The sequence below is a fragment of the Nannobrachium achirus genome (genome assembly GCF_963921795.1).
Source record: "Nannobrachium achirus genome assembly, chromosome: 3".
Taxonomy (NCBI): Eukaryota; Metazoa; Chordata; class Actinopteri; order Myctophiformes; family Myctophidae; genus Nannobrachium; species Nannobrachium achirus.
Window position 1 is genome coordinate 40,721,581 of NC_137812.1, and position 13,825 is coordinate 40,735,405.

Below are 13,825 nucleotides of genomic sequence, written 5' to 3' on the forward strand. Positions count from 1 at the left end.
ATGAATTTCTCGATATTGTCACGTGTTCTGCTTCTCAATATGTCCTGTATTCATATTGCGTTTAAGAGTATATCTTCATTTATTTAAATCAGACTTTAATCAATGAAGGGATAGAGCGGCCATCATTTTGGTTAAATAATGTTGTCTTTACTGATGATTTACTGAAGGAGAAGGATATTTTCACCTCATATTGAGCAAGTAGCTTAGTTGGCTGTTATTTTTGGAAGACCCTGTCTATTGTCTGAGACAATCTGTAAGACTGCAGGTATTCTAACCAACTCACCAACTCATCTGTATGCGTCATACACAAAGACAGAGGCACAGTGTGTCCGTTCCTTTTCAGTTGTATTGTTTTGTCAAATGCATGGCAATACAGCTTACTTGAGCTACAGTAGTTGGAAGTAAGCCACTTAAGATAATGGGGTTTTGACAATGGTTTTCAATATGGAGCTCATACAGAATGGTGTATTATCATTTTAAACTTTCTTTTTCCTTTTTCAAGAAAACAAAGGTGAGACTAAAACATGCACTGCATACTAGACGGGTTATTACAATGTTAACCTTGACCACTAAACATACTAATAATGGTGTGCCCCCACACACCTGCACATGCACAATCCTCACTCACTCACTCATGCATGCACACACACATGCACTCAGACTTCTAACTGGTGGCGTATTGTGTAATACAGTACACGTATTATGTTGGAACCTTGCACATCTATTAATGACCCATTAGTTGTTAACAAGGGCCCAGAGTTACAGGTACGTGAACCACTTATGCTTTAATCTGTCATTTCATTAAGGACACAATTCCAATCAGGGTTCCTCAAATAGCTGTATTTTGCTCTATCCTGTAATCAAAGTATAGCTGATAGCCACCACTGCAGCTCTTTTAAGATGCAATTAATGAGTACAAGTCAAACAGCCTCGTCCATGCTACAGCTGATGGAGCCCAACTTATCTTAATGAGCATCTAGCTACCAATTACACAGAGGTAACCGGACCAACGTGTTAACACTATCATCACCTCTCTGCTGCATCGACTAGACTCTCTCTCTCTCTCTCTCTCTCTCTCTCTCTCTCTCTCTCTCTCTCTCTCTCTCTCTCTAGCATTCTCTCTAGTCTTGCTCTATTCCTCTCTCCTTGTCTCTCTCTTGCTAACCCTCTTGTTATCAGAGATGGCGCAGCTGGCCCCCTCCTTTAAGCCTGCTGTAGTCATTGTAACCACATTGGACAGTAATTGTACCGCTCACTCCTGCTTAATTGAATTGACAAGGAGCCGGAATTGATATCATTTAGCACATTGATCTTGGGAGACAATGAAACTGAAAGCCCTGCACAAAAACACAAAGCTCTCCTCCTCATGCTGGCTGATTCATCTACACTTTCCTTTGATTTGCCATCTTACTGCCCATGAATTCCCATTGCATTTCCAGATCCATTCCTCATCTCTCTCACCTATCCTCAATTTGGGCATTTCTCTCCACTGGTTATTGCATTAGAGGCGATGGTCTACCCCTGGGGGAGCATATAAGCATTTCAAGGGAAGCACAGAGATATGAGGAAGAGAAAATGTGGACTGTGTTTCGGCAGTGAATGAATACATTCACTGTTTATCCTGAATTTATATACCGCAAGAACATCTATTGCTATGTTAATGTTTATTCTGTTCAGATCCACAGCCACAAAAAAGTAAAAGGTGCACATGCTCCAGCTTATAAGACACCAACCACCATGGTGCAGTCATCTGAAAAAAAAAAAAAAAATGGAATCTACCTAACTTACTTGCAACTAGCAATGCGTGGCCACACCATAAAAATTCAAAATGTTCTATTTTTTCATGTATTTTATTATTCCCAGTGTATTTCTCCACCCCCAAAAAATACAATTCATTAACTCTAAGCCTTGGTTTTCATTTCTGTGATTTTCTGAGTGGGCGTGTCCGAATGGTTCTCTCCTTAAAAGGGGACTGGTGTGATGTCAAACCAGGGCCCATTTCCATTGTGCCGCCCCTCCACTTCAGTTTGCTGGCAACTGAAGAGAAGGGGGCGGTACTTTTGGGGTGGATCTATTGAGACTATGGGGTGGGGGGGGTAAAGTGGTGCTAAAATTGGAATGATACAGGGAAGATTAGCATGGTGCCATCCTAAAATTGGAACGATACATGTATCTTTCCAATTTTAGCCCAAAGACAGCGCCCCGTTGCCAACAAAGGGCATTTTGGTATTGCATGATGCTGAAACGGCTAGGAATTAGAGACAGACAGAACATGACATTTCAATATCCGAGTGGTTGTTTAGGCTAAAACCTGTATAAAACCGTATTATGGACCAATATTTATATAAAATATATATTTTTAAAAGCATGTTGTGGCCCCTTTAATAATATGCCAATATTGAACTGTTGTCTTTCAGTCTATGACTTACACACACTCCATCATTGTGTATCATATATGCTAGAGACGGCTGTATGTCTCACTCCACCATTAACAGGGTTTGTGGTTGAAAATGCACTGAAGCAATTTGCGCTGTGCTGCACCACTGCACTACACAACTTATTTGAGGAGGGGCTGAGCGGGCGAATCCGCACCGGGCCCTCAGCCGTTCCACCGGCATGCACCATCCGCTGGCCGTCAGTCTCCTGAGTGGGCTAGAATAACTCCACCATTACTGCTTCCATTACCCTCCATGCTAGATGCTTATTTCCAGGCCCCCTCTCCCCTGTAGAGAATGAATGGGTGGACACTGGGGGGTAGAAAATAATGGATGAGGACAGGTGGGGACATTGTCTGCAGAATACTATGGGACTTAATGTTTACAAGAAAAAAAACCTTGACATGCACATTCCTTTATGTAGCAGTCAACAACTAAACAATCAATGGCGCTACCTGGTGAAAATTGAGTTGCCCTAACTGTGCTGTCAAGCTGAAAAGGGACAGTATATGGGATAAAAGGCGCCCAGATTAACTTTTTCCGGGAGGACGGTCCGGGATGTACACAAACAAACAAGGTCTACAGACTATAGCTCACCTCCGTGACCCCTTCTCATCTCTGTCTCTCTGAAAGTCTTGAGTGTTAATTTAACTCCAAGAGTGAACAGCCGTAAGGGTCCTTTGGGTTTGTACCCTCTCTGATTTACAAATGGATAAATGAACACTGAACATTTTACTGTGTGCGTGTCTACATACTCAGAGATACACACACACATACAGTACTATATCGTCACTGTCGGGCAGAAACCTTGTATCTCCAAGTTACAAATTTGTAATTTCTTTCGTAAAGTAAAGCCCTGCTTCACCATACAAGACTGTCGCACAAAACTAGTGAAGTTTTCACTATTTAAATCTTTTTTAAATGATATGCAAAACAAACGGTTTTGGACATACAAGGTCTCCATTCGACAACAATATCATGCTTTACTTTTTCCTCTCACTGCCTCCATGTCCCCCCATCTCTCTCTCTCTCTCTCTCTCTCTCTCTCTCTCTCTCTCTCTCTCTCTCTCTCCCCCCCCCCCCCCTCTCTCTCTGCGTCTCACGTGCACCCAAGATCATGCTGTAGCCTTGACCCATTCAGACGCGATGTAATATGTTCCTGACACATCCACTAACCTATGATTCATCGTCATCATAGACCAGTATTTCGTAATTGGGGATTCATGCGTGTATGCATGCTTTTAATTGAGCAATGATCTCTTCGGGGCATGTTGCAGAGAGAGCTCTCGCAATGCAGCGATTATAGGATAAAGGAAACATATTTGTACTGATAGGATCCCTCTTGAGAAGACGCAAATAATTCCTGTACTGTGCGTCCATTAAAACGATTTTTATAAACAAATGTGATGACTTGTGAATAAGCCCAGAAACTATTCAGATATTTGGCTCATGCCCTGGATAACGGCTGTTGTGTCACCTTCGCCTGTCAGTGATGTGTTGAACTCTGCGGTAACAAGGCCACTGAAAGGATTGATTCCAGGGTAAAACATGTACATACTGTAACTGTGGAATGGGGTTTTGTTTAACATTATGACATGGTACATATTGACATTGTAGCCACTTAAATACTCTAGTTCAGGGGTCTTCAACATTTTCAGGCCAAGGACCCCTTAGCAGAGACAGAGAGGGAGCAGGGACCCCCTCTACATATTGTATAAATGTGTGATGGAGATTCTCGTCGAATTCATAGATAGATTCATAGACTTGTTTGACACTTAACCACTTAAAATCATAAATCGTCGATACTTAGTAAACTTGACCTTTCATCTATACTTGGTCTGCTCTTTTTTTCCCAAAAAATAGACGATCTACAAGCTCTCAACGCTTCGCAGCGAAAGGCGTTGAGAGCTTGTAGATCTGCTATTTTTGTCTGAAATTCTCCTCAGAGTATAGGGATGCGAGGGTTCAATTGTTCATTAAAATAATTATCCTATCACACAAGGATTTAGGGGCCCCCCTGCAGTAACTCTGAGGACCCCCAAGTGGTTCCGGACCACCTGTTGAACACCCCTGCTCTAGTTGGCGTCCCCCAGGGATCTATACATGGAACTCTCCTTTTTATGTCTTTGCTGAACATAGCCGATCTACATGCTCACAACATTTTCATTGCAACAGTTTCATTGCAAAACCTTCATCCCCCCCCCCCCCCCCTTTTTTTTACCTCAACACCAAATATCACACAAGCTCACAGCGGGTCGCGTTACGGTATTGGAGGTCTGGCCCTATAGGTTCCATAAAGTTAATAGTTGTATTGCCAATGCCATTTTCTTGTTTTGTTTGTTCTGTAAGGGCGTCAGTCATACATTTAGATCATGCGATTGTGTCTGAGGAGAGCGCAGAAATGCTCCAGTTAAATCCCATTTTTATTTTTGGTGGCAAAGCCTCTTTAATCCTGCGTCTCCCTCCGGTGCCTAAATGACACATTAGCATGCGACTCTCTAGGCAGCTCTGTGACTAATGTTGTCATGTTGTCATGGTTCCTGCTCCCACGTGTGTATGCATGTGTAGGTAATGGTGTGTGTGTGTGTGTGTGTGTGTGTGTGTGTGTGTGTGTGTGTGTGTGTGTGTGTGTGTGTGTGTGTGTGTGTGTGTGTGTGTGTGTGTGCGTGCGCGTGTGTGTGTGTGCGTGCGTGCGTGCGTGCGTGCGTGCGTGCGTGCGTGCGTGCGTGCGTGCGTGCGTGCCATCCTATGTTCCTTTCTCCTCCTGCTGCTATACTCAGCGAAGGATAGAAATGGTTGATGTTGTTCTCCATATAAGGTTCCTCAGAGCATGAAGTGCAGCACAAACACATTTAAATACAGCCGCCTCTCCGAACAACACACACCACACCTGTCTTACTATTAGCATAGTTGCGTGGTCGGTGGGTTTATCTGGCTGGAATGTGCTTGGCAGATCCATCTGGTTCGATGACTCTCAAACTTTTGGATTTCAAGAACCCCTAGCTTGATATGCATTTATAGCCCACCTAACCCATTTGATGCATTTTTATTTATTTTATTTTATTGGGGACCCCCAATCTACATTGCAAAAGCCTCAGGGCTATATTTTCATTGTCTTAAGTACTAGCTATAGCTCTTACAGTATGCCTTAACTTAACGGCCTGTCCATACTGTCTCCGACCACCGGACATTTCCCCGGAGAGTTCAGACTTTCCGACGTGCAGCTTTCCGAACTCTAATTCGGGGTAATGCTTTTCAGAAGATGCGAGTGACGTCATTTTGTAGTTGAACCGGACCCTTCCCACGAAAAGTTCGGCGGTCGGAGACAGTATGGACAGGCATTTACGTTAAGGCCTAAGAGCTGGTACTTAAGACAATCATAATAAAGCCCTCAGTGTTAATTTAACCCTTACGGCTCCATTTGGCTCCATTTGTACATTCTCAGAGTTACAGACCCAAAACGGTCCATTTGGACCCCTGGTGGTCTAGATCAGAGGTTTAGCCTCTGGATGCGGTCCCACCTATTAGAAATGGCTTAAAAAAAGAACCATAAATACAATAATATAGCGAAAATAGCAGCTCTACAAGCTCTCAGAATGCCCCCCCCCCCCCCCCCCCCTTCAGTGTCCCCTGGCACCCCCTGGTGGCCTGTGCCATGCTCTGTAGTAGACGCTTCGTGGTGCTTGATTGCTATTAGCAGCAGGGCTGATTGACTGTGGTGCAAGCAGAGAGAGACAAATGACTCATCGCTAATGCTCAGTGTCTTACATGAAGGGAAATTCATGCTGTATGAGTCTTGGCCAAGGGCATGACAGCAATACATTACGTGAAATGGGGATCATATCTGTTTTTATAGCCAGAGGCTCTTTTCATGGAAGAGCTCTTTCACATGAGTGACCTTGACCACATGGGTGCATGCAGACCACAATTCCCTACGGCAAAGAGTCCTGCTGAGGCGTGTTAAGCCTAAGATCCTTCTTAGGCTTTTTTTCCCCCCAGCAATGTCCCAAGCTTTGTAGGACGGCCGCTAAAACAATATACATCATCTCTGTTACAGCAAAGGACCAAAGACGGTGGACAACTGTTCTCATACTAAGGGAGCGTGTCCAAGGAAAGCGTTTTATGAGCCGAGGGGCACTTTGGATCATGGTCATGTCCATTGCGCTCCCAGGCAGCTTTTATTGACACCTGCACAGCAAACGGTTGATCGGTCGAACCGACGAACCGTTGCCGTGCTCGAATGTCCTGTCATCTGTTAATAGCACAAATAGCTTAGCTGAAACAATGGTACACATAGACTTTTGTGACAAAGATCCAATGTCGGGTCGTAAATTATATACCGGATTGTCAGGCACAGTCAGCAGGATCATAAGAGCAGCGCTCCTCTCTAAAAGTTCAACTTGTGTCTACTTAAAGGGCGCTGCGTCAAAAAACTGTGTTTACTGGGTTACCTTTTAGCAGTGGTGGGAAAAGTACTCACATTTTGTTCTTAAGTAGAAGTATCAATACTGTAATGTAGATGTACTCCGTTACAAGTTAAAGTCCGGAATTCAAAATGTACTTGAGTAAAAGTACATAAGTATTGGCATCAAAATGTACTTAACGTATCAAAAGTAAAAGTTCAAAATGTTTGATAATAGCAGATCTACAAGCTCACAACGCGTCGCATCACGACACGTTGTGAGCTTGTAGATCGGCTATTTTCAAATGGCCTAGGTATGAAATAGGGCTAAAATGGTTAATGTACATGTTTTATAATATCATCATTTATATCTGCGAAGTACCTAGTAACTAAAGTTTTCAAATTATCGTAGTGGAGTAATATTTGAATCGAGATATAGTGGAGTAGAAGCAAAAGTATTGGAAATTGGAAATACTCAAGTAAAGTACAAATACTTAAGTAAATGTACTTAGTTACTTTACACCACTGCCTTTTAGCACCAACTTTCACCGTTAGGGTAGTCCAAGTCACATTGAATGATAACGGAATGCATACTTGATTGAAAACAAGGGGATGTAAAAAAAAAAGAAAACGCATTCAAAACAAGTTAAATACAGCTGTCAGAAGCAGACTTGAGCCCCTTGAGCTATGCAAAGCCCACTTCTGCTGTCTCAGCACCATACAGTTTCCACAACCATATGTTTGGAATCAGTTCTGATCCATCCTCATACGTGAAAGGCTGTCCTTTGCATCAGCAGCATCAGACGCAAACAGTACCTTGACCAAGTATGTTGACACATGACAAGATGGGAATGAGAATGTGTTATATGTCGCGAGCGGCTCCGAGCCTGCTTGCTAGCACTGCAAGACAATTACACAACCCCGAGTTCATCACCCTGCCAGTGCCAGAGCTCACTTGTTCTAGTAAACCAGAGTGGACCCCATGGAAATCAGCTCTATGATGCTGTTCAAATGGTGCCGTGATGGGTCGTGACTGATCATTGCTTCTGTTTAACCCATTTAGACCGCTTTAACTATTGAAAAATAGCAGATATACAAGCTCACGGTGCCGCGCTGCGAGCCTGTAGATCTGCTATTTTTGAAAAATCATGATTTTTTTTTGCAAGTCTTTGAATATATCTATTTAAAAGCGAACATTTGATTTGGAACTCAAATATTTGCTTCTGGGTGGTCCCTGGAACAACATATTTTGAGATGGGGGTCTGTGGCTAAATACATGTAATTTTGGGGGTCCTTGACATGAAAAAGTTTGAGAAAAACATGATTTAGAAGAAGGATTTAGAAGTCGGGTTAAAGATCGGGTCAAAGATATTCAAAGACTTGCACACACTTTCACAATTTTTCAAAAATAGTAGATCTACAAGCTCGCAGCGCGGCACTCGGTGCCGAGCTTGTATATCTGCTATTTTTCAATAGTTAAAGCATAAAATAATGGTTAAAGTGGTTAAAATCGAACGCGACTCGGGCGCGTTCCAGGTATTTGAGAGTTAACAGGGGACCTGACTTTACAGCGACCAGGAGAGGCATTCCCATCCTGCTACTGTTTGATGGAAAGCAATTTCAGGACTAATGGGAAACAATAATGTTTATAGCCTGATGGCGACAAAGGCACTGAGTGAGACAGAGATTTTTTACCTCGGGGTACGTTTGGAACAGAGGGAGTGTGTCACTCCTTGATTTTGACACAAATAGATGTAGAAGAATTCCACCCCGTTCTATTACCGAAGGGGCTGGAGGATTGTACAAGAACACAGAAATCAGCAACTATGCACCATGTATCCTTGCAGTATACAGTACATTTTAGAATTAATCGAATACATTTTTTTGATGTAGCCACAGGCTACATTTTGGACCTTTTAATTACTTATGAGCCCGTTTATGACCTGAGGTTCGGCATGAAAGTCTCTTCTAGTTGTTTGTACTGTAGGTGCAAATTCATGCCATACAGTAAGCAAGTTTAAAACTTTAAATCACCTTTGATCTGTTTGTCATTTTAATATTTGTTTTAATTGTGCAAAGCACTTATATGTTTTGAAAAGTGCTATGCACACTAAATCAAGTTTATTAAAGGTAATCTCTCAAGACGGGGAATGCAGATGGGTTCCCAGATTGGGTTCAAGGTTGCACTGTCACATGCACTTACAGTACAGTACAGCTATGGCAACAACATTGCAGGCAGTGACATTATTGTTCTTAGAGCCTCTTCTTCATACAGTATAATAATACAATAAGAATACCATTATGTAATAATGAAAGCAAGATATATGCAGTATTAAACAAAACTATAAAGAGGCTGTATTCCTGTAATATTGATATGGTAATGCAAAGTAGCACACGTCAAAAGTGGCTGCAGTAGTTGCAGTAAAGTGAACATTCCTCAGACAAGCCCTCCATCGGCGTCTCCACTCACTGATGAAAACTAAATGAAAACCAAGCAAAGACTAAGCTATGATGACTAAAACGACGAAGGGATTTTGGATGTCACGTGATGTCACGTGACATCACTTCCTGTACTGACTGAAGGACTGACACAGACGGAGACAAGCTGCGACATTTCTCATGGTATACTGCGACATTCGGTCGCAATAAATAGGCAACCACGGTTGCAATTTCCAATTGCATCTTTCTAGTTATTATTATTATTATTATTATGTTATTAATATAATTGTAGGTGGTCTCATACAACTTTAACAACTGAGGGTCCAAACTGCTCGATTACACAGAATCAGCATTGTCGTTAGGTAGGCAAGGTCAGTGTGCCCCGCCATTCCTAGAGCTTATTGACACAGATCAATAGGTGCCTATGTCATCAGGCAGCTATCTTTCTGTAAAGCCTGATGAGCACATTGGCTGTTCGCACTAAGATAATGGTGTTCTACTCAGACAGAATTGGGAGACGGTTGCCAGGCAACACGGCAATTAATTGTGTATGCTGGTATTGCTTTGACAGAATCCCTCTGTCTCATACAGTCTGTTGATCATTTCGCAGACTCAAGGACTTTTCTTTGTTTTATTGACAAAAGTTTGTGGAAACAGAAGCCTCCTACATCTCTTTTAGACATGAACTTGTCAGATCTGATTCAATATCAGGTCCCTGAGGACTTGTTGTCTTGGCTACAAATAATGATGTTGAGGTGCAGGCCTTTCAAGGGGAGGTCCAACCACAGCACCGTATAAAGACCCTGTACTTGGACCCACATTGCAAGAACAAGCCTAATTACTTTAATCAGCTGTTCAAAGGCTCAACACACTTCACTAATGATGCCATCTTGAAATTGTAGCCCTCAATTAAAAGGTTATTATCACTTTCATCACATTGAGCTGCACAATTGAGAGGTGGCATACTTTAATCAGTCACTTGCCAAAATGAAGAGCTCACAGGGAAATTCAAAAGCACCTTTGAAATGGCAGTAATAGCGCCCTGTGCGTAGTATATTAAAATGTTATGGTTTCACTGATATCACACATGCAACTTCACTGTTTTTTAAAGTACATTTTTGAATGCTTTTTGAAGCAGTGCTAAATCAAGGCCATTCCAGGTACCTCTGTTGCCTCTCTGAGCGAAGGGGGCAAATCAGTCCATTGTTCGGGTGTGAAGCATCTTTAATGATGCTGAAGGCCTTGTGAAGTGTATAGGCTCGATTGATGGTAGTGGTGAGGCTGGGACGCGTTGAGGGGTTTTCACCACCCTCTGCAGTGATTTCTGCTCACAGCTGAGCTGTGGCCAAAGCAAGCTGTGATGCAGTGCTGCTTCCGATGGCACAACAGTAAAAGTTTATTAGAGTCTGGTGAGACACCTTTGGTGGGCTTTCCTCAACCTCCTCAAGAAGAAGATGCACGACAGCCTTCTTTATTGGGGTAGAGATAGGGTTCAGGAGAGGCCTTTTGCAGGGGCGTCACACCAAATTCTGGGCCCTGGGTACAAGGATTCACTGCGGGCCCCCCATGAATGTTAACTATTGAAAAATAGCAGATCTATAAGCTCACAGCGCGGCACCGAGTTGTATAGGCCTATCTGCTGTTTTTGAAAAATCGTGAAAATGTGTGCAAGAAACCTATGTTTCCATGTCAGTGGTGCTCAAACTTTTTCACGTGAAGGACCCCCCAAGATGATATGTATTTGGCCATGGACCCCCATTTCCAAATGTTTAGTTCCAGGGACCCCCAGAAGCAAATTTTGCAGCGCTGTGAGCTTGTATACCTATTATTTTTCAATAGCTAAAGTTACTACTGTAGGGCCCCTCCACCTTGGGCCCTAGCAGACCCCTAGAGAGAGAGAGTTATGACACTTACGTCGACTCCCATTGTAAGCGTGGAAAGCTAGCTTAGCCTAGCTTACTGGAGCCTGTTCTCATTCTTAGCGAGCCTTTGCTGCTCTTCAGCCCCGTTCGCCCCCATTATAACCGAGGCATTTTCACTCGCTGGTAAGTAGACTAAATCATGTCTTTTCCCCCCTTTTAATAATGTTGTCTACCTTGGAGAGGCCCGTGAATGAGTTAAAAGCAGGAAAAATACGTGATTTAGTCTACTTACCAGCGAGTGAAAATGGCTCTGTTATAATGGGGGCGGACGGGGCTGAAGAGCAGCAGAGGCATGAGAACAGGCTCCATGCGACGCCACTTTTGGTCTGCGGCGAGATCAAAGCGTGACGCCACTCTCCTTAAACCACGCTGGGCCCTAGTAACTCAGTCCCACTTCCCGGCACCCCCCCTCTCCCCCCCCCCCCCCCCTTGTGACGCCCCTGGCCTTTTGATATGTGGACTTCCAAAAAATGTGAAGCTGGTGACACGTTCCACCTCCACCCTGTTTGTTGGAAGATGGGGCCATGCGTAACTGCTACGGTCATTCAAAGATGATACTGTCCTTGTCCTTCACGGGACTCAGACTGCCAGGACAGGAGGAGTAGCAATGAGCAAAAGGCAGAAGGGTTATTGCTGTTTAAGTATGGGGTGTTGACACTTGTGACTGCCAGCAGCTGTGGACTGTCTGAATGAGAGGACCTGAGGGAGAAATAGCAGCGCTCACTCAACACAGCATGCCATTAATTATTTCCTAACAATTAAAAAGGCCTCGTGTCACAATGTTCTTTCTCTTTTACTCGCTCAGGTCAGATTAATTTTATAGCGCATTATACAGGGTAACATCCTGCTTAATATTCTAATCTAAATGATATTTGAGGGTGTGTTGTTAGACAGCTACTGTAACATACAGATTATGAAACGGTTGTTTCAACTTTATATATTTGATATTAATCCACCTGTGGAACCACTGTGTATTGCACTAGACCAGTGCCCTTTGCGCACCGGCCTACTTTGGGACCATGCATGTATTCATATAGTCTGGTAGGATTCACCTCAAAACATGGGCTGCAGATTGTTGTAGTGTTGTTGTTTGGTTTATATTTTATGAATGATTTGAAGGTTTTCACAGGGCTCTACATCCGGTATTGTCTCAGCTCAGATTCTGAGCCTGGGACAACTTCCTGGCCAGGAATATCATAGTTTTTGCCCAGAAGTTCTTCTCGCCCCCCTAGTGGCAAAAAAAAAGAACTTCTGGGAACTCTGGGAGATTAGTATTCATAGGGAACGATGTCAGTCGGTAATAATGCAAGTTGAGAATTCATGCCCGGCAATGCATGACGATTGGCACAAACGTCCACCTGGACTCAAGGAGGACGTGAGTAGAAGTAGGTGGTCAAATGCCAAGGTCACTGTGACCTCTCAAAACACATTCCTTGACTCTGGACAGGCGGGGGATGTAAACTGCAACTGGTTGGCGGATCATGTGCTGCTGACATAAATGTGAAATGTGACTGTGTGTGAATATCAAACATGTAACATGATGTTTTGGTTCCTTCCACAGACTGGCAGGAAAGAGAAAGGTGACCCTCTGAACTCGGCCATTGACAAGATGACAAAGAAGACCAGGGACCTCCGTAGACAGGTGAGCCTACGAATGTGACCTCTTGATTGTGAGAATATGGTGGCGTTTATTCCATTTTAGAAAATTAAACACAGTCAATTTGAATACAATCTGATGCTGCTGAGCAAGACCTGCTCTTGCTCAGCAAGTTTCTATTCCTATTCTGGCCATGTTTTTGGCGAAAATGTAAAAAAAAGAAAAAGAAAGAAAGAAAATCTTAATTATGTATTATATATATATATATTTTTTTTTCTTTTTTTTTGTCCAAGTTGGAAAGCACAGTAGCTGTAGAAGTGCCACTAACCTTTGACATCAGGCATTCTGTTATTCAATGTCCTGCAATATAGATTTTTTTCTGTGAACTTTGTCTATATCTATTGACAAAAACACAGGTCTCCGATGCAATCTTTTATTGGTAATCAATTTTTAACATGAGGGAAAAAAAGCCTACATATCAAACTGGGTTTGATATGGGACGCACCATCATAGCCACATCACAGCCACGCATCGAACTGCAATTTAGAGTATGTAAGAGATCACAGTGAAGTGTGTGTTCCTGTTGTTTTCTTCTTTCTTTTCTTTGTGAATAAGAGACTGTGTGCAACGTGCTTAATGCCTGCATTAGACAGTAGAAAGTAATATTCAAACACCACTACTATTTATGCAGGTAAAGTGGTTCTGTGATTATCTGAAGCTGACGCATAGCAGTGCAAACCTATGGAAGTTAGGAGTCTATTTGCATCAGCCCCAGATGCAGTCCTAGGCTGTGTTTGATTGCCAACTTGAGAAAAAAATATTAACTTCCCTGCAGAGTAAATCACAGGTGTGCAAACTGCTATGCCATCCAACTGGGGGCCAGAAATTACAGCCTGGTTTTCTTACCTTAAAATTGTACATTTTGCTATTTGTTGTACAAACCCATTTAGATCTGGAACCCCATTACGTCATTATACCTGTCAAGACAGGAACCCCTTTTGGGGCTCTTGTTGCTAGTATGTACAGTACA

At 42.9% G+C, this 13,825-nt stretch overlaps 1 protein-coding gene across 4 annotated transcripts in view; it reads left to right on the plus strand.

The window, feature by feature from the left end:
* The window catches only part of ctnna2 (catenin (cadherin-associated protein), alpha 2), a gene marked incomplete at both ends in the record, with an annotated part of 480,574 nt that overhangs the window by 330,663 nt on the left and 136,086 nt on the right, over positions 1 to 13,825 (plus strand). For all 4 annotated transcript variants that reach the window (XM_080721670.1, XM_080721671.1, XM_080721673.1 and 1 more), the window contains one exon: positions 12,760 to 12,840. In XM_080721670.1, the coding sequence (XP_080577796.1) occupies positions 12,760 to 12,840 (81 nt within the window). The remainder of the gene's footprint in view (positions 1 to 12,759; positions 12,841 to 13,825) is intronic.